The sequence below is a fragment of the Plectropomus leopardus genome, chromosome 17, assembly GCF_008729295.1.
Source record: "Plectropomus leopardus isolate mb chromosome 17, YSFRI_Pleo_2.0, whole genome shotgun sequence".
In the NCBI taxonomy this organism is placed as follows: domain Eukaryota; kingdom Metazoa; phylum Chordata; class Actinopteri; order Perciformes; family Serranidae; genus Plectropomus; species Plectropomus leopardus.
This window is the reverse complement of record NC_056479.1, coordinates 1,986,044-2,013,365: the sequence shown is the minus strand read 5'-3', so window position 1 is coordinate 2,013,365 and position 27,322 is coordinate 1,986,044. Positions and strand designations below refer to the sequence as shown.

The following is a 27,322-nucleotide window of genomic DNA, read 5'->3' as shown; positions in this document are numbered from 1 at the left end:
CCCATCTTGGTAATAGTTGGTGAAGTTTATTATTGTCCAATCCTTCATGTTATCCTCAGTGTGTCTCAATGTGTCTGCAGCTGCTGTCACACACACAGAAGAAAATCTCTCTCCCTCAGATCCACACAGGTCATGATGATGATAAATCAGAATCTGTTTTAGATGCTCTGATTTGCTTGTAGCGATCTGATAGCTAAGACATGTATGTGTGACAGGTTTTTAGTATTAGGTTCAGTATGAGATCATGAGTCTGTGCTGCTACAGCGGCAGCCTTTTAAGTTAAGTACCAGAAAATCATTACACATGAAAGAATGTAAATGTTATTATGAATAATTGTATGAAGATGTATGATTCACATGCTATAGGTTTGGATATTTTTGAGTATATAGTATAGAGTTATAGTCCTTCACTGACTCCAGGGTGTCTGACTGCTAAGATACTGCATGAGCAAGACCTTGTAGATGTTTAGACTACAATGATATCCATTTGGGTATAATCAAGACCTCAAAACATTGAACCCTTGAACATTCTTCTTATTATTATTATTATTTATTTATTTAAAGATATAGTATACGTCAATACACACACACACAAACTGGTAGTGGAGTAAGTTTGGGGCTGCACACTAGATTCATTGACAATAACAAAAAAAGGTAAAATATTGCCATACTTACCTCTTACTTATCATATAATCTCTTCAAATTACAGCAAGCTGTATTGTTTGATGTCAGAGTCGCTTTGATGTGAAATAGTTCTAATTATTTTCTGCACTGCTGTGAACCAACAGCCACATCTGCTCAGCCGCAGAGACACAGGAACAGTCTGGGTTATGAACAGCAGATGAATAGAAGATGTATGTGAGGTGTTTTACCTGAAATATGAATATCTGGCGGGCAGATGTCTGGGGAAGGTGAGGACACTGGTGCTGGCTCCTCTGTACAGATCTATAGAGAAAACTGAAGTTAATTAAACACAAAGGGTAATTACATTAACACTTTCCAGTTGTGATGCTTTTCAGAGGTTAAGCTTTGAAGGTACTTGGGTGTTCATTTTAATTCTCAGTTGCAATGGGCTCATATTTCTGTTCAAAAGTCTGTCAGTGCCTGTATTTCCTGGGAGGGTTCATGGAGTTGACAAAAATATTATGTTGCTGTTTTACAGAGCAATCACTGAATCTGTTATTCACCATCGTCTTACAACATGGTTTGGTTACCTGACTGTCAAATTTCGATCTCAAATTCAAAACCTGATCAGAAGGGCAGGGAAAATAATTGGCATACTGCCCCCATCTTCTCTGCAGGACATTTTTGAGCAGACAGTACTGATGCAAATTACTACTGACCCAAATCACAGTCTACATAAGGAGTATGAGCTGATGCCTTCAGGCAGAAGACACAGATTACCAAACTGTAAGCTGAACAGGTGTAAATTTTCGTTAGTCCCTTTATCAATCAAACTACTTAACACTAGGTAATCAAGTGTGTCTGTGTGTGCTCGTGTGTGCATTTCTTTCTTAGTCTTGTGTGTGCTTTTATTAGGGGTAGGGCATTTGTGCAATAATCTTGTATAGCACTTCAGTGTAATTATCATCCATCTAATTTAGGCCATCGTGCAATACTCTTGAGGTGACAGATTTCTCCTAAGGGAGACATTAAAGGCCAATCTTATCTTATCTTTAACAGCTTTGGTAGGACAGCTCTGACTGGCAGGACATCACTGTTAACTGAAGTGACAGTGACCTGTTGTTCTTCTGGAAATAACAAAGTCATTCATTATCGACTGCACAGAGCGGAGATTACTGTGGAGGCTGGAGCATGCCATCGATTCTTTTTAGGCTTTTAAATTGTAAAATCCTAGGTAATCTATCAGTTGGTAAATTTAGAAAACCTTGTGAGTTGATTAAATATGTATTGAAATGATGCCTTAATAAACCTTGAGTGCAATTAAAAATGATCAGCTATATTTCTTCAAATTCTGATTAATCAAATCAATTCTAAAATGTAATTGCATGGTTAAAATAAATTCATTTTGAAATTCCACTGTAAAATGTAATGATTATTTCATCATTTCAATCTGTGATTTTCACACTTTTCACACTGTGAACAAATGTTAAAGTACTTTGCAGTGTTTGTTGCACCAGTTGGAAGTTTACAGCTCTTAACGACTGCATTGAAAACAGAAATATTGAACAACAAAATGGTTTACTGAACTGACATTAACATTTTTAATTGAACTTTATCATAATATTACTATTGAATTATCTATGACTGATATTTTTTGAAAATGAACACTTTAAAAAAGTCTCTCCTATCCCCTGCAGTAAGCCAAAGTATATCAAGGTGTACCTGTACCCCCATCTAAGAAACACTGATTTAAATGCTATTTTTGTTGTTTTTATTACTGCATTTAAATGCATTAATTAGTTTATTATATTTTTTTTAACTGATTAATATATTGATAGAACATCATGAACATAAACTCCAGGTTCGACAAATGACAAGAACACAACAGATTAAAATGAGGTCCAACCTACAGTGAGCAGCTGAGACAGACCTTGTTTCCTAAAGCCCTCTCATCAACTTCAATCTTCCTTTTTGCTGTAAGGAAGCTGAGCTGGGGGCCTGAGATGTGTTTTGTTAATTTCCGATTCACTTTAAAACACTGTTCCTGCTGTTTTACCGTTGTTTCTCTTGTTTGAGTCATAAAATATCACAAAATCTAGAAATCTACAGACAGAATGTCTAAAGCTTTGACATATTCTGGTATGTTTCTGCTGTCTGAAACAAATGGCAGCTGACCTCAGGTGATCTGATGTGGACTTTTAAGCGTCCAGAGTTGTAGCTGTTGCCTGCGGCTCGCTGGACCCCGTTGTGGAGAGACGCGCTGCTTGGAAACAGTCCTTTCCCTGGGATGAAGGCGATCTCAACAACACTGTCTTGGCTGGAGACACAAGACCAAAAACCCCACAAAAACATAAGCATGTACAAAGTAATGGTAAAGGAACGCGGTACAAGTATGGCAATGTGTATACCTGACTGATGACTTCACAGACCTTACTCATTTTAATTTAGTGAATGAATTTTGACCTACAGGCAGTGCTTACCTGAATTTGACTTTGTTGAGCATGCTTTTGGCCTCCTCGTGGGTCACGCCTATCAAGGACTCCTTGTTAACAGCAATGAGCTGATCTCCAGGCCTCAAACGTCCATCCTGCACAACAAAGAGACAGAGCCTCGGTCATGCTGAGCTGAAGAACCACACAGATGCTCTCTTGCTTTTGAAAGCTGATTCTGTTAAATGGGATTGCTAAAAAATCTTGACTTATGCTCTCTGTGTTGGCTGTGTATGACGGTATGGGCCAGTTTCAACAATCCTAGTACCCACTATCAGCTCCACTTACTCCAGGTATGTATTGACAGGTTCTGCTTTTGTTTCTGCCGTTCTTTGCCTGCTAAACTCCATTACACTACATTTGGGCTCTGCTCAGAAGATAATAGTAAGCAATCAGCAACCTCCAGGACTGAAAAATGAAGCCAATACTGAAGTGCCAAAAACTGCAGTTCTTCTAATGACCACATATTTTTTGATTTCCTGTTCTGTTTTGAACCGTCAAAACCTTCATGACCACCTGGGACCAGTTCTGTCCTGTCCCCACTGAGCAGGGTTTTGCCACCTTATAGCTTCTCCAGCTCTGATGAATGCATGGCTGCAGAATTCCCCAGCTGACTCATCCCATACAGCAAATCACAGTGCATGCAATGCTAGCTGGCTTCCTATATGACACCAGGGATTACCATTTGGGATTTAGAAGAAAATGGACAACCTGCTGCCATAAGCAGAAGACTGAGCAGCTGTGAGAGTGTCAGTAGCTGCTGAAATAGTGCCAGGCATTAGTGTACAGTGGCAAGAGACTTCAAGTGACTTCATGACAAAGTGTGGAGGGCTGCTTTACTGTGTCCTGCCTGTAACAAAATTCAGTATTATAACCTGTATCACTCAGCATTTATTATGAGGGAGACCTGAGTCCACAGGTCAGTCATTAACAAATAGGCCAAAAGTTGTGCTGTGCATGCCTGTAGCGCTGCAGCCTCTTCACTGAAAACACCTGGATTAATGCAGTTAATGAGGACAAATTACTATGAAGTTCAAATTATGTATTTTTTGTCAACATAATTTTAGTTTAAAACATTTAAAACATTAACAAGCCCTATTAACAGAGTGTGAAGAAGTAACACCTTTGACATAATGCCCAAGATGCCTGTGTATTGTACTGCAGAGATATCCACTGCAGTGGACAGCCCGACCATTCTGTAATAACACATCCTGGCCTGAGAGGCAACAGTGAGTCACTGCAGCCTCTGTGAGCCGGAGGAGAGGAGGAAGAAGTTGAGTCTGCCGGAGCACAGAGTCAGTGATATACCATACAGTGTAGAAGTTACAGTCTCAGTGAATTATTTTAGTGTGTAAAAAACACAGTGATGGCAGAAGCTCTAGGAAAATGCCCGTTATCTCCATCACAAGCAGCTCTCAGAAAGAAGCAACACTCTGCAGCAAAGGGAAGAAGCAACACTAGAGTAAATATATGTGTGGCCTGTAACACTGGAGACAGCTCTTGGAGAGAAAAGATGGAAAAAGATGCAGTTTGATGCTGAACTCACAACATTTCTTTAGACTTGTAAGTCACATTGAACGTTGGCTATTTACTGAAACATATCCTTAGTGTAATTAATGACAACACAAACTGTGGGCTTACAGCTCCTGATAAACTTTTCAGATGTCGTGATTTGACTGTTTTCTTGTTACTGTTGCTAAAACTGAGCTCAGTAAGATATAAAGTAAACTCTACACTCACACCACACTTGAAGATCATGAGACAGCAGCCTCATTTTGAGCAGCTGTTTTCATGCTTTGCTGTCAGTTATGACTTTATTTATGACTGATGACTGCAAATTGCTGCTGTACGGACACAGTAGTAGGCCGACTGAAATAAAGTCGACCAGTTCACCTTGCTGTTTCCACTTGGCATTACTGTAATGACCTTTTGTAAACAACCTTTTGAAAACTAATGTCTTTCCAAAACATGGGAAAAAAGGCAATGACCAACCTGGCAATAAATCTCTCACAATTTGCAAGAATTAATGAAGAAATTGACCTGAAAATGGAATCATTATATTAAAATTTATAATTAAATAATGTTATGGGAAATAAATAAATAAATAAAAACGTTTGCACTTTATAAGGCTTTTAGAAAAAAAAACCTTTTTTCTGTGTGCTTATTTTCAGGTAACTGGTTTTACTAAAGAAATCAAACCAATTTGTTCAGGTTTCAAAGGGTTTACTACTTATTGGCCACTTTTGGCAGTGGGAAAAGCTGACAACATGACATCTGACACCTTATAAATTTGTTGCGGGGATGATTTTTGCAAAAAGCTACACATCCAACAGACACAGAGCAACACTAACACTCATTTGACTTAAATCCTGACAGCAGTTACTGGAAAAATGTCTTTTTCTTTAGCTGCTAAATTCTCTGCTGTGTTCACCAGCTGCTCTACCCAGCACAGAGGCTTCATCACTGAGGACAGCTTCCTGCTGATGGACAGCAGGTGTGTGAGTGCTTTGTGGGTGAGGTGTATCATGGTCCATTTCTTATGGTCCTTATTTGGTCAGGCACAAAGAGACCTTGAGGTCAGAGGTCTAGGGATGGTCAAGCCTGGGAGTCAAGTGTGTAGAATACTGGAGCCAGGTTAAGAATAACATGGAATGAGGCTCCCTCCAAAAAAGGATATATTTGTGGGGTCTTTTGATTGATCACAGCAGGTGAAGAGATGTTTTACTGAAGAATGTATTGATGCCTGAACCTATATAAGAGACTTGCATGAGCTGTAAGATAGAGAGATTCGTATTGGTCCTGAATCCTCTCCCAGGCAGACCATGGTGCCTGGTGGATACTGAACTTTGTTGTAATAAACTTATTCTTATGCAACCAAGTCGGTGCAGCGGAGGTTTCTTCATCATCTACACATCATTGCTATTTAATAAACAACATGGGCAAAAAACAAAAGGAGTTAAACCGGCCAAAAAATCTGTGTAGAGCTGAGGGGACCTGCAGAGACTATGAACCCCTAAAACTGTTGTTTATTACAGCCTTAAACACACGATATTATATACCATTATTATAATAATATGACATTTTATAAATAATATGCAGAATGCTAAAATAAATGTAATGATCAAATAAAAACAATAAAACAATATTCTACATACAAAGAATAAATAAAAGTCAATGTCCAACAATTTCAGGCATGTATGCACCATAAGCAATGCTGGGATCAGTATGTGTAATACTGAGGCGCCTGTTGACATCTCTGTCTGATTGAGCATATAAAGAAAGGAAATATGTACAGCAGTCAGAGCGTGTTAGTTACTAAATTCCAGTGTTATCCAATAGAAGAGGCTTTTGTAAATCTTGTACCAAAAGGCATAGAGCAGTGCTCAAACAACTTTCCACAGGGATCATGGGATGTATTCTCAGCCTTGAGGTGTTCTCTTTGATTCACTGTCATTCACTGACATCTTAAATAAAAATGATGCAAAACCTTGCAGGACATACACAACAACAAAGCATCTGCTCAGAAGCAGCTTTCTTTAAGCGTACAAACATGAGTGCATGTTCCTGTTTCTCTGTCTCTCTCCTCCATTCTGCTCCTCTCCTTCCTTGTCATTTTGCCCACAGATGACAGTGAGTGGGCGGACAGAGAGGCGAGGAGGATGGGATTGGGGAGAGAGCAGCAGAGGAAACTGGAGAAAAGATGAAGGCGGCAATTTGTGCAAATGGAGGGCTGTTCAGGTTTGCTTTACTGCATGTGCCTATACATGTACTGTATGGATGTGATTGTTAATGCTGATTCGACATCATCATTGTGATTCTCCCTCAGTGTGTGAGAGAGTTAATGACTTCCTGTCAGAAGGGAGACGATCTGAGTGACTTCCTGCTTTCAAAGTGATGACATCGTCAGACAATTCCTCTCTGCTACTCACCTTGTATATTTTTGGCAATCTCAAACATAGAAGTGCCATTTTAACCGTTTTAATACAATCCACTCTTAAATCCATCAGAGAGACCTAAAGATGGCCTTAAAACCTGGGCAAATTCAAAAAGAAGGCACTGAGCAACTTCAGAGCAAATGACCCAGAAATATGAAAGAAATTTGAAAAAAGTACAAGAAATTTCCTGAAAAGTAGCACAAAAATAACAAACAAACAAAAAACAGGAAAGTGAAAACAACCACAACAAAAACCTAAAAGAAATGACTGTTTAAAATTAAAATAAAAATAATTCTAAACATACAATTCTGATATTTAGAACTATAGTTATCTGGACAATTTCCCTTGTTTTTACAAATAGATAAAATAAAAATAATAAATACTATTATTATTTTATTTTTAAATTAGTTGCTCATTGCCCCATTTTTTTTTAGAAAGAAATCAAAGTAATTTGCTCATTTCTAAGGTCTGAATACTTGTTAAAGGCGTCTGAAAGCAGCACAAGAAAACGGATGTAACACAAGCTGATGAGAAATTCATGTTTACCCCACTGTGAACTTTGAAGGTTTATGGGTCTTAAAACTGACGGTTGCTAACAACTACTACAGAGGGTTATCACGCTGAACCGAGCTGAACATGGCTTTGCGGCCTCGTAGCGGTGGTGACATGACCATAGTGTAGTTTCAGCTGAACAATAACTTTTTACTCCTGGCGATTACATTTAGGCTTCAAAAATCCTGAATGTTCATTTGTGAAGATGATCTTGCTGAGCAAAATATGAGTGTCATAATTGTTTGTTCACTACATAGTTTATTTTCTACAATTATCCAAAATCTAATGGAAAAGTCCCATAGTCTTTTTGATGAGGAAACCAGGGCGACATTAGCTTCCAGGTTGGCCTACAGAAAAACATCATCCCTGGGGCGCTCTATTTGGTACTGGGGCCTGACTTTGGACATACCTGTCTCAATACATTCCTACAAGAAACAAAAGCAGGGGGACCCAGTAGCTCAGATGTAAGAGCGGGTGCCCCATGTACAGAGGCCACATGTGTGCCGCAGTGGCCACAGGTTCGGCCCTTTGCTGCATGTCATTCCCTCTCTCTCTCCCCCTTTCACACTTAAGTTGTACAAACAAATAAAGGTGAAAAGCCCCCCCAAAAAAGCATACCTAAACAGACAAGTAAAACTGTATGCACACAACGACAGTAAAGGCTTGTATCCACATCGTGTTTTTTCCTCAGCGCCACCTTTTTTTCAGTTGTTCTCTTTGGAGGAGACGTGTATGCAGCTGCCCAGAGAAAAAGCACAGCACCCGGTGTCTTTTTTCAGAGCACTATGGCATTTTTGTTCAGTCACTCCCAGTGAGTTTAAAATTGCTGAACTTTTCAGATAGGCGCTGGTTTCGTCAGTGCTGCTCCTTTATGAGCAGAGACAGCCCTGAGTGTTGCTGGTGTGTGTTGTGCTGTAATCACTGTAAGCTTATTGTTTACTGTGTAATTTCACATTGCTACTGTTACTGCACTTCTGTCCTCTCTATAATGTTTTTTTTCTTGATGTTTTTCTATTATCTGTTACCTGGATATAAATTAGCAGTCCTGCAAACTCCAGCATATTTTCATTTGTATTTTATACAGATGGTCATTATTATGCTGCGTCCCTTTTAAATACACGTTAAATAAATAAATACATAAATACATAAGTTAGCTTCCCAGCTAACTTTATTGTTAAGGTATTGTCATGGAAAGACATCCATGCACCGTACGTCATAAAAAAAGAATGCTGGGAGTGCTTTTTTATGAAGCGCCAGGATAAAGGAACCCTGCTAACATTTTTCTGCTGAAGAAAAACTCTTTGTGGACACACATTAGTTGATCAACATGAAAGCAGGAAGTGAATCTGTGAACTGTATTAAATGTTTGAAACACACATTTGGGGTAATAATTGTATTGTTTGCTTTTGTTTTCTCTTCCATATAAGTTCAACTGACTTTGGATTTGGATTCTTGGTGATGTTGCTGCTGCGATGGTGGAGCATGAAGCTACTGCGGCTCTGCCAGGAATAGCATCTTGCTCCATGACCAATAGCCAGAACTACATAAAAATCAAGTCCTAGAATGATCCTTTAACCCTTTAAAATCTGAACAAATTGGTTTGACATTTTTCAAAAACATTGGAAGAGGACAATGAGCAACTTAGGAAGAAATTACCCCCCAAAAATAGCAAGAAATCAGTAAAATGTACAAAGAAATTACCAAAAAAGTTAAAAAAACAAATAAAAAAGAGAATTACCTGATAAACTGCTTTAAAAAGTCTAATAATTCTCTAACATAATTTTAAATGTAATTAGGATAATTATTAGCACAACTTTTCCCTAGCTTTTTTCATAATCATTTTCTATATTTACTCATTTCTTGCAATTTGTGGAACAAATACTTACTAAGTTGCTCATTGCCTCTTTTCTTTTCTTTTTATTTGTGACCTTTACAGGACAATTAAACAGTAATACACATATATATCTGTCCATCTCAAACTCTGTAAACATACTTAACTATGAACACTTGAACTAAGGGAGTGTGCTTGCTATAGATCTTCACAAAAAAAAGAGGTTGATACTGTAGTGGGGTCATACAAAGACTTCTCTCAGTGGGGGTATAAATTTGATCAGTTTCTTCCAGATTTGATAAAATTTATTCCTTTGAATCCTCAAGGAGAAGGTCAGCTTTTCCATTTTAAATATTTCCAAAATTATTCCGTACCAGTCCTCCAAGTTGGGTTCATTGCCTTTTTTTTTCACAAGTTTTTGAATGCTGGAGGCCTCCTGTGAGGCTGCACTGTTCAGCACTTGTTGCCTTGTTTCTGTCAAACATAAATGTGGGTGCACAGCTCATCCATCACATTTAACAGCAACTTCCTGTCAGGATAAATGGAACATTTACTTTTTGTCAGCCCCTGGCTTATAGCCAGTCTCACCACAGAAACAAACAGCCCGCTGCTCTCAGGATATAAAAACTAGATGTATAATGAGCCACAGATTAACCCTTTGAAACCTGGATCAACATCAGCTTTCTTGTGCTGCCTTCAGACACCTTACACAGGCAAAAACATGTGAAAAAGGAAATCAGCAACTTGGCATATACTATCCCGCAAATTGCAAAAAGAAAAATAAAGGTTAAAGGCGACCTGCGAAGTAACCAAAAAAAACCAAAAAAAAACCCCAAACAAAAACAAACAAACAAAAAAGGAAAAAATATAGAGAAAACTTTGTTCAGAATAATCAGGAATATTAAAATTAGGTTACGGAAAAATATGTATTATTTTATCATTTTTTCAGGTCCTGTTCCTGTTTTTTTTCTTTTTCATTGCTTTTTTTAATTTTAAATTTTTGGCAACTTTTCTTTTCTTTTTGGCAAAATTTCTTGCAAATTTTTGGGTCATTTCTTGTTAAGATGCTCACTGCCTCCTTTCCAAGTTTTTGAAGAAATCAAACCAATTTGCTAAAATCTGAAAGGGTTTAAGTTTAACAATATTCTACAATTTTTCTTTTTGTCAACAAATCCCACGAAAAGAACAAAACCATCAATGCTAACAAGTGCTGTGCTTATCCAAAGCCTAATCATAAACACCCCAATGAGCCACACTGAATACACACACTATAGTTTATCTGGACTCAGTCCCACACACACCATCCTGTTAATGGATGAACTCAAAAGAGCACCAAATGTGGATTAATCCACTGCTGAAAATAGTCCCCAACATATGCATATTTTGCTCGCAGTCAATAACCAGCTGTTTTAAGAAACTGAAATATATGAAATGATATATAACAATATATGAAAAGTATATGAAAATATTTTTTTTTGACATTTTTCGAAGGATTAATGTCCTCAGTGGGACTGAGTGCCACATAAGATACAGACTGCAGGTGCTGCTGCTCCTGTAGCTTGCCAATCTACCAAGACAAATCCTCTGCATTGTACGTGTGTGTGTGTGTGTGTGTGTGTGTGTGTGTGTGTGGTTGATGCCCTCAGCAGAGTCCTGACTCGGTGGCTGACCTTCACACTTGGTGTCGTGTGTCTGTATGTTCTGGGACTGTGGGACTTGTCTAACAGAGCAGCACTGATACTGAAACAAAACACACACCAACAAACACACAGTGTTTAATGTTCCATAATCCAGCATGAAGTCCGAATTATTCAGCAGGATTTCATGAACACACAGGACTGTTGTTTGTCATCATAAGTTAATTTCCTTCAGGAGTCAAGGTGACACTACAGAGAAATACTGGCTCTAAGCCGTGTTATAGGAAAAACAAGGACGGAGTTTTGGCATAGAGTACTTTGATACGGTACTGTGATATTATGATTATGACTTATACAGTAGTATTGGTAAAAGGATTGAGTCCCTGAATTAACACACGGCTTGCAAACTGCAAACACATCAACTGCTCAACTTTTCCCATATAAAACCTATTTATCAGAATCCACCTTTTTTTCATAAAATCTATCAAAGACCTTTGCGTGTAAATGCTGCACAGCACTGTGAGCCTAAACTTAATCTCTGAACTTAATTGTCTTTATTTCATGGCTATCATTCAACTTTTCAGTGATATTCTTTCAGTGACATTCAAGTCCTAAAACTTCACCTTATTCATATGCATTTAAGCTAGCACTGAAATGTAGCATCAGCTTTTCCAAAAACATATTTTTAAAAATATTTAATTTAATTTAATTATCTTTTTAAAAAAAATGATTGTTCTTTTTTTGTATTATTCAACTTTTCAATGACATTCATAAGAATTAAGCTATTCCCACTTTTCCAGCTTTTCCTACTCCTTCATCTTCTTCTCACACATTTCAGCCTGCTTTGCGGTGTCACAGCAGCTTCTCAACAAGCTTTAATATATTACACATCTTGTCATTACATCATTGGTATCATTCAACTTTTTAATTACATTCATTCTAATTTAACCCATTCCCAATTTTGCAAAAGTTCAAAGTACTTTACCTTCTTCTTAGTCATTAAAGCCAGCACTGCTTTTCAACATGCAGCATTCACACCCACAGTTTCTTAAAAAATGCATTCTCTACTTTTTACTTGTAATAATTGAACATTAATAATTTTCCTCATCACCTGAAATTTTATACATATAGTACGTATACATTTACCTCAGTTTACTGCAAATAACACAATACAGATAACACATTTGCAAATTGCCTTACAGTTTTTTGTTGTTTTTAAGAGGATTTATTATAAATGCGTAGAGTGTGAGGTGGTGCTTGTGCTATTAAACTCCAACATTTGTGAGCAGCCCTGGGTGCTGGACGCTTAATGTAAAGCAGCCTTTGAACTGTGCTACTTCTTGCTTTTTACTTTGAATGTTTACAATTTTCCAGATCACTACCTGTATTCATTCATTCATTTGTCAGTCACTGCTCATGCCGATGACAAACACACCTGTCACATTTGCGTTGATTCAAAAACAGTACTGAGGCAATTCAAAATTAAAATGCACAGGAAATCAATTTGCACCAGTGTGAGAAGTCTTCCTTACTTACTTAAAGAGTGAAGAACCTGCCTTGGCAAGTTTCATCAACCTTTAATTTGGCACTACTGAGTGCTAAATCACAGCAAATTCAAAGTGACACAGTCACAACCCTTCCTAATTGCTCCTAAAGCCCACTTAAAGACGTCGGCTGCATCACTGCAGGACGACACACATTGACGATTGCTACTTTATAAGGTATAGGTATAGGTAGTTCTACCTATGTATGTAAGGTGCGAGTGTACATTTCTGGCATCATTCAATGCAAACCTACCGTATGTGTGTGTTGTTCAAGTGTGTGTTACACTAAAACTTGCCTTTTTGTTAAAGATTGGATAAGCCAAAAGAGCCAAAAACCTTGACACTGAAAATGTGGAAAGAAGAAATGATGGCAACAATTGCATGTGAAAAAACGCTTGGAAAATGGAACTGGAAAAATTGATTTTCTAGAGAACAATGGGACAGTTTCAGCTGGTGTATATTAGAAGACTAGAACCTGATATTGTCAAATGTTGATCGATTGTTTAAGCACATCTGTGTAATTGTACGTTATGCATTTATGATGCCTTCTGCATTATTGTATCCAATGTCTGCCACACTTTTATTAATGTCTGTTATGTTTCCTGCCTGTTTTGTTAATGTTTTGTTAGTATTTATATATTTATTTTTATTTTTCATGTTACCATAAAAGACAACAAAAGTTTAAATTACAGAAAAAAAGATTGGATAAGCCAAAATGACCAATTGTTTCTTCTAAGGGATTCATAATAGTTTAAAAAAATAAATACAATAAGCCAATTATGAACCTTAAAGCAGCTCTCTGTGACATTCAGAGTGTATGAGTTGTCTGGACATGATTATTTACATGGAGGTGACTGAGAGAATAGCAACTCATGGTGCTAACTCCAAAAGCAGCACTTAACAACAGCAACAGTGCTGACAGAGCTAACAGTGTTAACTGAGGACAGAACTGGAGGGTGGGGCTATGCTTCCGCAATGACACCGTCCTGACATCAGCAGTAGCTGCCGCATGAGCACAGTGCAGAGTGGAGGTGGTGAGCTAACCAGTGGGATACACACGTGTACTAACATGCACACAAGGCCGGACCAGCTTACCACAACAAACCACAGAGAAGCTCAGATTACAACACAAACACAAACAAACACACACACACACACACACACACACACACACACACACACACACACACACAGTATAACTTCATTCTCTATTCAGGACACCATGACTCCACTGTGTCTTTCTATTGCAAATAATGGTTTTCTGCTATAATAATGTCCTGAATGTCACAAATAAAACCTAAAAAAATGTGTTTATGAATGTTTATAAAATATTTGGTATTGCACAGTTTTCCATATTATATCAAAGTATTTCATTTCCATGACTCAACTGATTTCAGTGTTGAATTCACTAAATTCACTTTTAACTAAGAAAAGTATCTGAAAACCATTTCACAATAAAACATGATAAAAAGTATGAAGATTCACCTTTTAGAACAAATATGGTGAAATATACTACAATGAATGAAAAATAATAATAATATGGCAGATTAAAAATGGATTTTTAAACATATTGGTTAGTTGAATAAATTATTTGTTTCCAAAAATATTTTGTTTTCCAGAGGATAATATTCACTAATGGGCAAATCTCACATTTCAGTTATGAGCCAGTAAAGTTAGTTAACAGTCCTGGTTCTTGGAAAAAAAAAAATTACAAATGCATGGACCAAATTCAGCAACAACTCCACTTTCAGTTGATGTTACGCTTAATTATTATTACTTTCAGTTTATACTTTCAAATAATGTTACCTACAGCTACATTTTACATTTTCAGTATAAGACTAAAACTCAAGTCAGCTGCCAAAAATACAGCACCCAAACCCAATCATATCACTGTACATATGCTGGACAGAGACACAGGATCAGCAGTCTGTGACCTGAGGCATAGCTAAGCAGTATTTTACACTAATCTAAAGCCAGAGCTGCAGAGGTCTGCACGTGTAATCTTTTCTTTAGCTTTGTCCGTGCCTCCTCTGCCTTCATCAGGCTTGTTCACTTCAGTTTCCTACAATTTGTCCCTCACTGCTGCACTGCGTCCATCTCAGTCAGGTTTTATCCTAGTGGTCCTTCATGTGATACAGCGAGCATACCAAACTGAATTTGTCATGCTCCTAAAGCTAACATTATGATTGTACTGTTTTTACCAGACTGCAGGTTACTGTTCTGTAATTGATCGAAGTCTTCAGACATAAATCGCCTTTTTTAGAGAGAGAGAGAGAGAGAGAGAGAGAGAGAGAGAGAGAGAGAGAGAGAGAGAACGGGCATATACTTTATACATAAAATGCAGCTTTAAAAATACACTCCTGATTTTTTTAAGCCCATTATAGCGGCTCTAAATCCCAACATTAATAGTCTCCTTTCCTATTTCATCATCGTTTAATTGTTTCCATCCAAAAAAATACAAAATGCAGGTAGATTTTCTGTTTGGCAAACAGATCTCGAAGGTCACACTGGCGGGTAAATGTCTGTACCAAAATAATAATGGACTTTTCGGGGTGTATGCCTCCGCTGCTCCTAAGCTGCTCCTGTGCTGCCTGTGTCTCACACACACCTACGCTGGTGCCGCAAAACCTGACCTCATTGAGTGCTACTACTTTTGCAGCACTTTTTATTGTGCGGGACATCAGCTGATCTGCTATCACTTGCTACCGGTCTGCTGCTAACTAGCATTGCACGCATTTTGATGAAGTTAATGAAATAATAACAAAGAAGCCATATAGTTTGAACCTAGAGAGCAAACACCTTATTTTTTTCCTACACAGTCAGCAGAAGCATGTTAGCTTCACGTCTTCTGGTCTTTCCGTTCACAATAAAAGCCTTGAACATGTCAGAAACTCTTTCTAACAATGTCATTTCTCTAGATGGCAGTACCTTGGCCTCTAGCACATCTGTAAGGAACCTCTGAGTTTTATTTGATCAAGATTTATCTTTTGCCTCCCATATAAAACAAACTTCAAGGACTGCTTTCTTTCACTTGCACAGCATTGCAAAAATTAGACATATCCTGTCCCAAACAGATGCTGAAAAATTAGTACATGCATTTGCCACCACTACGCTGGATTACTGTAACTCCCTATTATTCTGTTGCCCCAACAAATCTCTTAGGTCTCTCCAACTGGTGCAGAACGCTGCTGCACGTGTTCTAACGGGAAGCAAGAAAAGGGACCATATTTCTCCTGTTACAGCTTTGTTGCGCTGGCTCCCTGTGAAATCCAGGATTGAATTTAAAATCCTCCTCCTTACTTACAAAGCTCTAAGTGATCAGGCTCCATCCTATCTGTCGCAGCTCATAGCTCCTTACCAACCCTCAAGATCACTGCGCTCTGAAAACGCATGGTTACTTGTGGTTCCCAAAGTTTCCAAATGCAGGACAGGAACCAGAACCTTCAGCTACCATGCTCCTCTTCTATGGAACCATCTTCCAGTTTCAGTCAGGGAAGCAGACACCGTTTCAACTTTTAAGGGTAGACTTAAGACCTTCCTCTTTAATAAAGTTTATAATTAGGGCTGGCTCAGGTTCCCTGGACCTGCCCATAGTTAGGCTGACATAGGTTTAACCTGACATAGGTTTAACCTGCCGGGGGACTTTCTATAGGGGTACTAAGGACCTTTAAAATAAAGGTCAGAGAGCAGTGTTAGTCCCCACTGCTCTCTGACCTTTATTTTAAAGCCATAATAGCTCTACCTGCAGTACCTGCCGTTTTGGGGTTTATTGTCTGTGTGTTTCAGTCTGGTGGTTTGATTTCTTACCCGGTGACAGTCTCCTCCAGACAGCACCTCCTGGATGAAGACAGCGGGGCCGTCGGGCCTGTTGGAGCCTCCTCCGATGGTGATGCCCAAACTGCTGGATCTCGCCACTGAGATGAGCTGAATCACTCCTTCACCTGGATGACTGAAAACAAAAAGACACATAAGCATGTCCATCTTTGAAGGAAAGGGAAGGAACTCTGTTTCTGTGTATGAAGATGTGTCAAGGATGTGCGAGTGCACTTTTAGTATTTTTGAAGCCAGGGGTTTGCCACAGGCTTACGGTGTACATAAACTTTTATCAGGCCTCCATGGCATTACTGCCAGGCACAGTCACAGGTACAGGCACAGAGTGACAAAACTGCCAATATAAGATAAGATTTGATATGATACGATACAATAAAATAATCCCTTATAGGTCCCACAATGGAGAAATGTGCATTATTACAGCAGCAGACAGATATCAAAACATGGTAAAGCAAATAGATCAATACAAATTGTATAAACAAGATGCAAAACTAAAATGTTCAAATTAGATTATACATTTTATTATTATAACAGATATCACAGTGTTGGTCAGTTTTTTAGGCATTTTTATTGCAATAAAATTGTAGGGTAATCTGAAAATTACTAAAATTGTTGCTATGCTGTCTCAGATTCTGAGTTTATCATGATTCTCTTTCAATGTTTCCCCGGAATTAAAATCTATTTTTAAGGTTTGGGTTTTAGGAGGGCAAAAGCTGATGACCGACAGTCAGCTGTTGATGCTGTTTGTCAGAGTGCTTAATGACCATCTCCTTGAGCTGCTCTCTTCCTGCTCTCTGTGCCTGGTTAACAAGAGCTAAAAGAGCAGCAGTGGCCAACATCTAACCCTGAGCCGTTAAACAGTCTAAAACCACCACATCAACACTCACTCAAAGCTCAACTCTGTTTTTCAATAACGTTAGCCATGTGATGCCAACGGGTTGCTCTGTCGTATGCGTATGACTCTGTCCCCGGCACAGAGCTCAAACTCCTGCAGCAGTAGTCTCATGATAAACTGAGAGAGTTAGAGGAAGAGAGAGCAGGGCAGCTGCACTGAGGGAATCAACACACTGCACACAGCTCTACAAAGAAATTAGATTTGACCCGTTTTAAATAGTCAAATTTGTAATTAAGTTGCTGTGATCAGACAAAAATTGCAAGGTTGTGCAGGAATCATGGAGATTAGCTGAATTTGAATTTATTTTTACAACACTGACGTCACAGCATCCTGGAGGGACTGGTTTGTGTATATGAACATGAAGATGAATAATGTTTTAGGCCATGTCCTAAGTAACTCCATTGGACAATTTTTCCTCCACAAATCACCGTCGAGTCTACTACTTGGTCATCATTTATGAGAAAAATGTTAAGGGGATTCTCAAAAATGTTTGTTAGAATAAAACCATCCAAAATATTCACATTAGTATTATTGGTCATGCTTTAGATTGCTCGGGGAGGTACCACTTGAATTACACTATTTACTTTCTCAAGGCTCAAGATTCACAATGGTTTATTGTCATTTCAAAACATTAAGGTATGTGAGAGGGAATGAAACAAAGTACTGAGGTCCAGGTAAAAGCAGCTATGAAATGGGACACTATAATCTAAACAGTGAAAGCAACAAATAAATACAATGACATAAAACAATGGAATCTAATGCTAAGCAAGAACAAAAACAATACAAATCATCTAATCATTCTCTGATTAGTCGGCTGGTAGATGGTGAAAAATGATGTTAATGGTGACCTTAAATTGAAAATTTGGAATGGTTACCAGTCATATATGTGCAGTATATATGTGTGTGTGTGTGTGTGTGTGTGTGTGTGTGTGTGTGTGTTTGTATGTACAGCTCAGCGTTGGTTGTGGTTGTTACCTGAGGGAGCGCAGCATGGGCCCTCCGTTGTTGTACACGTTTTGAGAGCCCGCTGGACTCAACAACAAAGGACTCTGGGAGCGAGACGAGGAACCTGATGATGTGCTATCCAGGTAACGGCCTCCTTCAGAATGGCAAGTAAGAACAAAAGCACAAAATAGACAAAGAGTAAGTACGGTCATTTACCCCTTTGACACTTGGATCAGCATCACTTTTCTAGTGGTGTGGTCAGATGCTTTTTAAGTATTTAACCCTTTGAAACCTGAGCTAACTGGTTTGATTTCTTTCATAAACATAGGAAAAAGGCAATGAGCAACTTGCCAAGAAATGTACTTGAAATTTGTTGAAAAAAATATTTTTAAAAAGCTAGGAAAAAATGTCCAGAAAACTATATTTATAATTACCATGATTATATATTTAAAATTACGGTACATAATAATAGTAATAATAATAATTTTTTTTTTTTTTTTTTTTTACTTCACAGTTGTTTTTTGTTTGTTTGTTTGTTTTGGGGGGCTAGGTGGGGTGGTTGTGCTACTCTTTTTAGGTACTGTACTTTTTGAAAAGTTTTGGGTCATTTCCCTTTAAGTTGCTCATGGCCTTCTTCCCATGTTTAAAAATTCAAAATTGTAAAAGTTCTGGCTGAATACTTCATATAAATACTTACTTATAAGGACGAATAAGCATGAAGATGAGTGGTGATAAGCAAACATGACAGTCTCTATATATGTGTTCTTTGAAGAAGAATAGTTTACAAAATAGATTTTAACACATTTCAGAGTTACTGCACCAAAATAGAGTGCTTTAATAATTTGCTGCTATTCCAGATGTCTGCAGTGTTACTGAGGCTCTCCACTGAAAATGTGTATGTTCCTCTTAAAGGTTTTTTTTTTTTTAAGTCTGAGCGAAACTAAGCACTGAATAATACCCAATATGCTGACCAAACCAACTGCCGCGCAGCCCAAATACGCCCCGCTATGTTTTTTATCCACTGCCTGAGGTTAACATCTGCCTCTGCTCTGTCCTCACATTCAAAGGTGCACCTCACAGTGGGAGCTTATTCATGCTGAAATTCAGCAGTGTACAGGGATGTCATGGACACTTTGATAAAAGGAGTTGAAAAGATTTCATTCTGGGAGCTATTACACACACAGCTCCTGCTTCTGGCTGTTAGAATGGGGGCACCATGTTGTTTGTTAACATGAATATGGTGTGGCTGATTAGATCTCCAAACTAGGCTTAAATAAGCATCACATTTCTCTTAACATCTTCTGCAGCATAAACTAAGTGTTTTATACTCCACTATTTGCACCGTCATCCCTAAAGACTTAACACTGTAGCTTTATGTAGCTCTTCTTAACGTGCAATCAATGGTAAGTTCCCCATGTGTCCTAATGCAGTTAAGCAAAGAACATGGACCACTATGGCACTATGTTACCCGACATATAACTCTATTCACTGTTTCTAGCTATCAGAGATGTAGCCTAACAGTTTATGTCAAATGACAAGTTTTGGCAACAGTTGAGTAAACTGTAAAATACTATTTGGTTTCTGAATATCAATGTGACATGATTTTTTTTTTTTTTTTTTTTTTGCAGTGAAATGAGAATATTTTTCTCAGAAATGGTGCCAAATATATTTTGCAAGTCTGAAGTAAATGTCAACTCATGGCTTGAAAGTCATGAGTCAATAAAGACCAACAAGTCCCAAGTCAAGATTAAAGTCCAGACCAACAGGTCCAAGACTGGAGTCAAAGCAAGACCAGCTACTTCCAAGAGAAGATCAGCAAGTCCTTGGTCAAGTCCCAAATCAAAACCAACAAGTGTCCAGTCTCGATTCAAGTCCAGACCAACAAGTCGTGACTCAAGTCAATACCAAGCAGCAACTTCCAAGGGGGAAAATGAAGCCAATGCTGAAGTGCCAAAAACTGCAGTTCCTCTAATGGCCACTTGAGGCTGGCTCCAACAGAGTCAATCTCCCCAGACCACCGTGTTAAAATGCCCAAGTTTACAGCAAAAATAAACACGCTCCTCTACAGCTCCACCCTCTCATCCAAATATGATCACTACTGGCTCCAAAAAAAAAAAAACTAAGTTGACCACAGCCAAAATGCCAAACTCAAATTCAACAATGGGTGAAATCTCAGAGCCTACGCCAATAATTTTACACAGTCTATGGTCGAGGGGAACAAGTCCCAAGTCTTAACTCAAGTCGAGACCAATAATTTTGAAGTCAAGACCAGCAATGCGTAGGTATAGTCCCAAGTCACGATCCACAAATCCCAAGTTTCAACTCAAGTCAAGACCATAAATTCTCATGTCAAGACCAACAATGCATAGGTCTGGTCTTGGGTCAAAATCAGCAAATCCAAAGTCAAGACTCAAGTCAAGACCAACAAGTCCAAAGTCTCACCTCAAGTGAAGACCAACAATTCCCAAGTCTCACCTGAAGTGAAGACCAACAATTCCCAAGTCAAGACCAACAATGCCTTGGTCTTGTCTTAATTCAACAGTAACAAATCCCAAATCTAGACTCAAATCACGCCCAACAAGTCCCAAGTCTCAACTTAAGCTGAGACCAATAATTTCCAACTCAAAACCAACAATGTCTAGGCCAGGTCTTAGATCAACAAATCCCAAGTCTAGACCAGTAGGTACCTGGTCTACTCCACAGTTAGAGCCAACAAGTGCTGAGTCCTGGTTCATTTGTGAACGAGTCCTTTATAATCTTCAGTAATTTAAAACTTCAATCTGTATCTTCCACATAGACCCCACGTTATCAACCTTTAACTACAGTACTACAGAAAAGATGGTAAAGCTTGTAGTGTTTGCCATCATGAAGTGTACTGGCAGTTTAAGACGGTAAACATCTTTAACTGCCAGGCTCCTGGCTCCTAGGACAGGAGCCAGGGTTTGAATTTCTTCACTAAGCTCTGTTTTTATAAAACCATTTTTTTCATTTCTCATGAATACCACTGAGTACAACAGTATGAATGCCCTTTAAGGAAGACAGCCTAAAAAAATGTATGCTGTTGTCCCCATATTTTAACCATGATTGCATCTCCCCTGTCTCTTTGATGACTGACCTTTCTCTTCACCTTCAAGCATGGCTGTTTGAAACAACCAAGACAATTTTGATTTCTAGCTTGGTTGGACAACAAATCACACCAACTATGTACCACATTATCTCAACTTGTCACCTCTGAGTGTAATCAGCGCCAACCAGAGTAACTCTTACAGTTTTCCCGTTTAATCATACTACAAATGTAACAGATTTAAGCTTAACATCAACAGAGAGGGCCTTGAGTCCATGTGGAGCTGATGTACCCTGATGCATCAACGCCTTTCCCTGCATGGAGCACACAAGACTGCTCACGTGCCGAAGCCATGTTTTAACAAATCTGTACCAGCTGGCTGCCTCCTTCCCAACTGAAACAGATGCTGGTAATTGTGTAATGGACAAGTGCACTTGTCATAAGCCATTTTTAAAGGCAGACTTACTCCATCTACCCTGCAGGCTGAGTACTCTTTCAAATATAGAAAGGGCTTGTTTTTTATAACAGAGGACTCTGTGATGATGCTGTTTCTGTGCTCTGTGACATTAAACAGAATTTGTAAAGGAGTGTAAACACAGAAATTCTGTTTCACATACATTAATATTGGCAAGACATCTGCCCACATTAAATTACAATCACTGCTTGTGAAAAATACATACTGTGTAATGTAGCATACGATGGACGAAACAGAGATTTGCCTACCTTGCTGTATGGGAGAGTTGCGTGTTGATCCTGTGCTGCCATTGGATCCATACTTCTCCAGTAACTCAGCAAATTCTCTCCTGTTAGGGCAAACCAAAAGAGAAACGTTATTGGGATGACCATTTATAGTTTGTTTATTTTTCTTAGGTTTCATTTTGCTTTAATTTTTTTGTCTTTGTGTGTCCCTGTCTTATGTAGGATTGAATCTGTGTATTTTGTTTTGGTTGTCATTTCTCCCAGAACATTTGGTCAAATGTTATGTGTATGTGTTTTGTTACTGATGCAGAAAAACATAAATAAACTACTTTTTTTATGTTAAGTTAGGAAACAATGCATCTTGTCATGAAAACTGGAAAACTGTTAATTGTGCTTCCTTAGTACACGTTATGTACATAAAAATAATAAGATAAGATCACTGGGCCACTGCATAATCAGTATCTGCTGTCAAAAATGAGCTGAAAGAGTTTAATAAAAATAAATACAATTATAACTTTGCTCATCTGAGCAGCACAGTTTCACAAGATGACAATATATACTGACTGAGTGCAGATGGTGTTTTTTCAGCTTCCGTTTTTTTTTGCCCTCATGTTTGCTATCATGTTGATATCATATTGTTGTGTTGTAGATTATCATCTACAACACAACAATACAATATCCTCTGTGGATGATGATTTGAATGTGCCGTATCTAAGCAGATTATGATCAGCGCTTACATTTTCTCCATGGAAAGTAAGGACACGATTTGTGCTTAGACAGCTCGAAAAGACGACCTCAGGACGCACCTCTTTCATAACCAGCAACACATGATCGGGTTAAAGGTGGTAGCAGGGCCGGCTCATTCATTTCACACTGAGGTGACTGGACAGGATCATAACAATGAGGAAGTCTTTATAGTCTGACTGACTTTCACAATAATTTTTTAAACATTTCCTCCTGGAATGCATTCCAATCTGTTAGATCTTAGAGCCTGTTTCCACCTGTACTTCAGTGATTTAAACACAATTACACAGCCAAGATATGTTCATCATGCATCTCCAGCCAACCACTTGTGTTCAGATTTCATTACTGCCTTTGCCACTTTTGAGCTAAAAAGTCAAAGTATTTGCATAAACACTCATGCTACCTGCTCACTAGTCATGTAAATGTGTGTCTCTGCCACTGCAGATATCGCTGTCAGCAGAATCCAACATGTCTTTTTCCATAGGGCAAAGTGGTAGAGGGATCACACAACACTTCTAGTTCATTGTAAAATGGGCAAGTAGAGCGACAACAAATTCCATTTCATTTCAGAAATACATCAGAAATGTGTCACATTATAGAAGCTAAAGATGCTTTGACTGCTGTCCTATTGGGAGTGAAAAGCCATGCATGTTAATGGAAACGTGGCTAGAAAATACAAAATCCATGAGCCCATCTTGCTTCTAGTGAATTCTGTTGTGGTTTAAGTGGGGTTAACCCCTTTCTTAACCGTTTTACTCCTGGATCTGCAACAGTTTTCTTGTGCTGTATACAGATGCCTTTCACTAGAATTTAAACCTCTGACACCTGAGAAACTTGTTTGATTTTATTATATATAACACAAGGAAACATTATAAAGGGAATGCAGAAATGTCCTGCAGACTGTAAAAAAATATTAGATATTATCAAAAAATGGGGGGGAAATGTCCAAAAGATATATTTACAGTTCTCTTAATTATGTAATTAAAATTATGTTACAGAAAAAAAAATGACCACTTTCTTGAAGTAATTTAATTGTTTTTTCTTTTTCCCCTTGTGCTAATTTTCAGGTAGTTTTCTGGTAACTTTCGTTAATTTCTTGCAATGTTTTTGGTTCATTTCTTGTCAGTTGCTCATCGCCCTCTCTTCATGTTTTTGAAAGGAATCCAGTTTTTATCAGGTATCAAAGAGCAGGTCTTATGCTGCGTTCACATGTAATCAGACAGATGTTAAACATCTTACAAACAGCTGGGAGAAACAAACATTAATTTTTAATAATTAATTTGCTATTTTTCTTGTAATGTTTGTAAATGTGTAGATTATCTATGTTCTCTCCTTGTGTGAGGGAGATATTTAACATTCGGTTGTAAATTCCACTGTAGAGGACAGCAAAAAATTCAAATATTTTAACTTTGAACAGCAATGCTGTCTACTGTTACCATGGCTGGTTTTCTTTACCAGCTTCTCCTAGTTTTACCATCATGCTCTAGTCCAAGCCCCCAGGAAGTGTGCCAGGCTGGAATTACAACATCCCTGTCTGTCACGCGATGTCGTGGAGCCCAGAAAGACTTTTTCCCACTGACTAATACTGGGAAAGAGACGACTAGTAAATCAGTGGATACATTTTTGTGAGCGTCAAAACGCCCTTGTTTCACATTCAAGATATAATCCATTCGGCTCGACAACATTTGTAAAGTCTAGAAGAGCCACAAGATTAAATTTTTCAAGCTAGTGAAGTGCTAAACCAGAAGTCAGTTGCTCTGCTGGTGGAAATAACCCACTCGGGCACACTCAGCCGCGCTTAGCTGTCGAAAGACTCTGGTGCGCATGCCATATGGGCCCGTTGACGCGGAAGATTCAGGTACTTTCATATCGCACAAATATTCATTTTTTGCTTTATACACTACTGAGCAGCTCTAATAAGAATTACCAAGGCCCCACCTCCATGGCTGTATCCAGATCTTCTTAATACATCTGTGCTCTTGTCCACTGAAACTATGTCCATTTTACCATCTACTGTCTCCCTGATTCCCTGTGAATGCAGCATTACTGAGGTTATGATAATAGGGAAGTGACTTGATTTTTTAAAATATTTTTTCTCTAATATTTAATGACTGTCCTAGCTAGGAGGCATGAGCTACTGCAAACTAGTTTTGACATGTTTTTGAAAGAAAGGCAAAATTTGTTGAGGGGGAAACACAGACAGACAGGATGGGAGAGAGATATAATCCCCCTCTCCTCCCTGCCATCCACTCTCCTCCCCTGCGGCTCCGGTGCTTGGGGACGGTAGTTAAAGCACAGAGCACAGATTAACACACAGGCTCATCTCATCAGGAGCACAGCCCGAGGTTAAGCTCCCTCCTTTCCTTTAGTCTGCTGTCATTCCAACAATGACAGTGGGAGAGGGGGGGCACCTCACCACTGACACCACTTTGTGAGAATCCTAGATCAACCAGAGAGCCAGTGTGTCACTGAATCACTGTCCTGTGTGGTAGAGGAAGACATTGCTTACTTTGCTTCCTCATCTCTGGCTATGAGAAGGCGCATGTGATTGGTCGCAGAGGCTGCTCTCAAGACGTCCACAGCTCTGTAAAGCAAAGACAGGCACAAAAACATATTAATATTATTGTTATAGTATTATCTCAGTCAGTCACGTGGTTAAACAAACTACAAGTGCAGTAAGACGTCAGTGTGTTTACCTTTCACTTGTGACTCCTACTAAACTGTCTCCATTCACCTCCAAAATCTGGTCTCCTGGCATCAGGTTTCCTGTCAGAGGTCAGAGAGAGGTCATGTGATCTTTAATCCCATAGTTCACAGTGGAGGTGACAGCCATAGATATAGAAACACAGATACAATGTTCCTGCTTTGACGTGCTTCTGCACAGGTGCCATATTGGGGAGGTCACGATCAGTACAGATGTTAAACAAATCCATGTGTATTGAGAGATGCAGATTTCACTACAAAATTGATTGTAACTCACTTAATTTTCCACTGATTTTCATGAAAATTGTTTTGTTATAAACATCAGAAAGTTAACAAGATAGCGGTTACTTGTCTAAATTAATTTTAGTTACTGGAGGTGATCTAATCAGCTCTATGACTAAACAGTAATATAGCCACAACACTGGGACATGCAGGCTCCAACTCTTTATTTTTTATTTTATTTATTTATTTGCTAGGGTACAACTTCTGTCTGCTAGAAACAAGCTGTAGAAGCTGATGCATCACATATAGAGATTATAGCTATTGCTAGTTTCCAACTCCCATCCCGAGTTAGGCTTTTAGTAAAGAAAAAGAAGGAAAAAAAGAAAAGAAAAAGAAAATATCAAGGTTACACACAACAGAGTGCATTCAATAAGAGCTGTGCTAAAAATAAGACAAAACGGTGAACGTTTACATCAAGATACATAGAAATACAACATACAGTTACAGTAAAAAAAATAAATAAAATAAAATAAAATAAAATAAAACAAAACAACAACAAATCAAAAGACATATCATTGTCTGAATAAGGAACATCCAGTGATGGAGTGGAACAAAGTACATTTATTCAAGTACAGTACTTTAATAAATTTTTTAGGTACTGGCACTTTACTGTATTCAGAGGTCAATTAGATAAACATGAATTAAGACTTATAGGTATATTTACTTTTTCAAGGCAATCTGTTTCCAAGATTATTTTAAATGAGATCAACTTTACAGTGTATAGTGACAATGAGAGAAAATCACTGCCACACTGAAGCCAAATATGCAAACGAGCTCAAGCCTCCCTCAAGATTAACACTCGTGAGAGGCATGGCGGAGTCTGCGAACAGGAGGGGGTTCTGATTATCTTTGTGCTGACATGGCAGTAGTTAGGGAAGAGAGAGTGGAGGTTATAGCTACACAGTATAAGCACTTGGTTAATCTTGCTGATGATGCTACTAAATACTGTGTTAGATTTATACCCTATAAATGAGTCAATTCTCTCCAGTGACTCCACCCAACTATAGTCCACTGCTACAGTACCCACACTGCAACACCAGTTGCTACCTCCACTTTATAAGATGCAGTAAAATTATAGAATAAAGTGTTGGAATTCTTTATAATAATGCATTCAACTCTACGATCTGCAACAAGTAAAATTATTTGATGTATTGATAAGAAAAAGTATGTAGTAGGAGTTTTTATAGATCTGCAAAAAGCTTTTGATACCATAAACCATGGCGTACTTATCAAAAAACTGGACAGATATGGTATAAGAGGGGTTGTGTTGGACTGGGTCAAAAACTGTATGAAATACACGTAGCAGTTTGTGTAAATGGGTGTTTAAACATCAGAATTCCTTGACATAACTGTTGGGGTCCCACAAGGGTCAGTATTAGGTCAAAAAATGTTTGCTCAGGGGAAAATCTGCTGCAGCTTTTGGAGGACATCACAACAGAATTAATTACAACAGTGTAACAGCATAAGCAAGTTATCATTGAATCTGAACAAATTCAAATTTATGTTTGAAAACTGCAGTATAGACACAAAAGTAAAGTTGATGATCGA

General features: G+C 38.4%; 1 protein-coding gene across 1 annotated transcript in view; it reads right to left on the bottom strand.

The window, feature by feature from the left end:
• The window catches only part of si:dkeyp-72e1.9 (syntaxin-binding protein 4), a 124,408-nt gene that overhangs the window by 28,327 nt on the left and 68,759 nt on the right, over window positions 1-27,322 (bottom strand). The window contains 8 exon segments of the mRNA XM_042505628.1: window positions 872-944; window positions 2,799-2,940; window positions 3,104-3,210; window positions 16,419-16,560; window positions 18,313-18,436; window positions 22,070-22,149; window positions 25,299-25,373; window positions 25,486-25,555. Coding sequence (XP_042361562.1) covers window positions 872-944; window positions 2,799-2,940; window positions 3,104-3,210; window positions 16,419-16,560; window positions 18,313-18,436; window positions 22,070-22,149; window positions 25,299-25,373; window positions 25,486-25,555 — 813 coding nt within the window.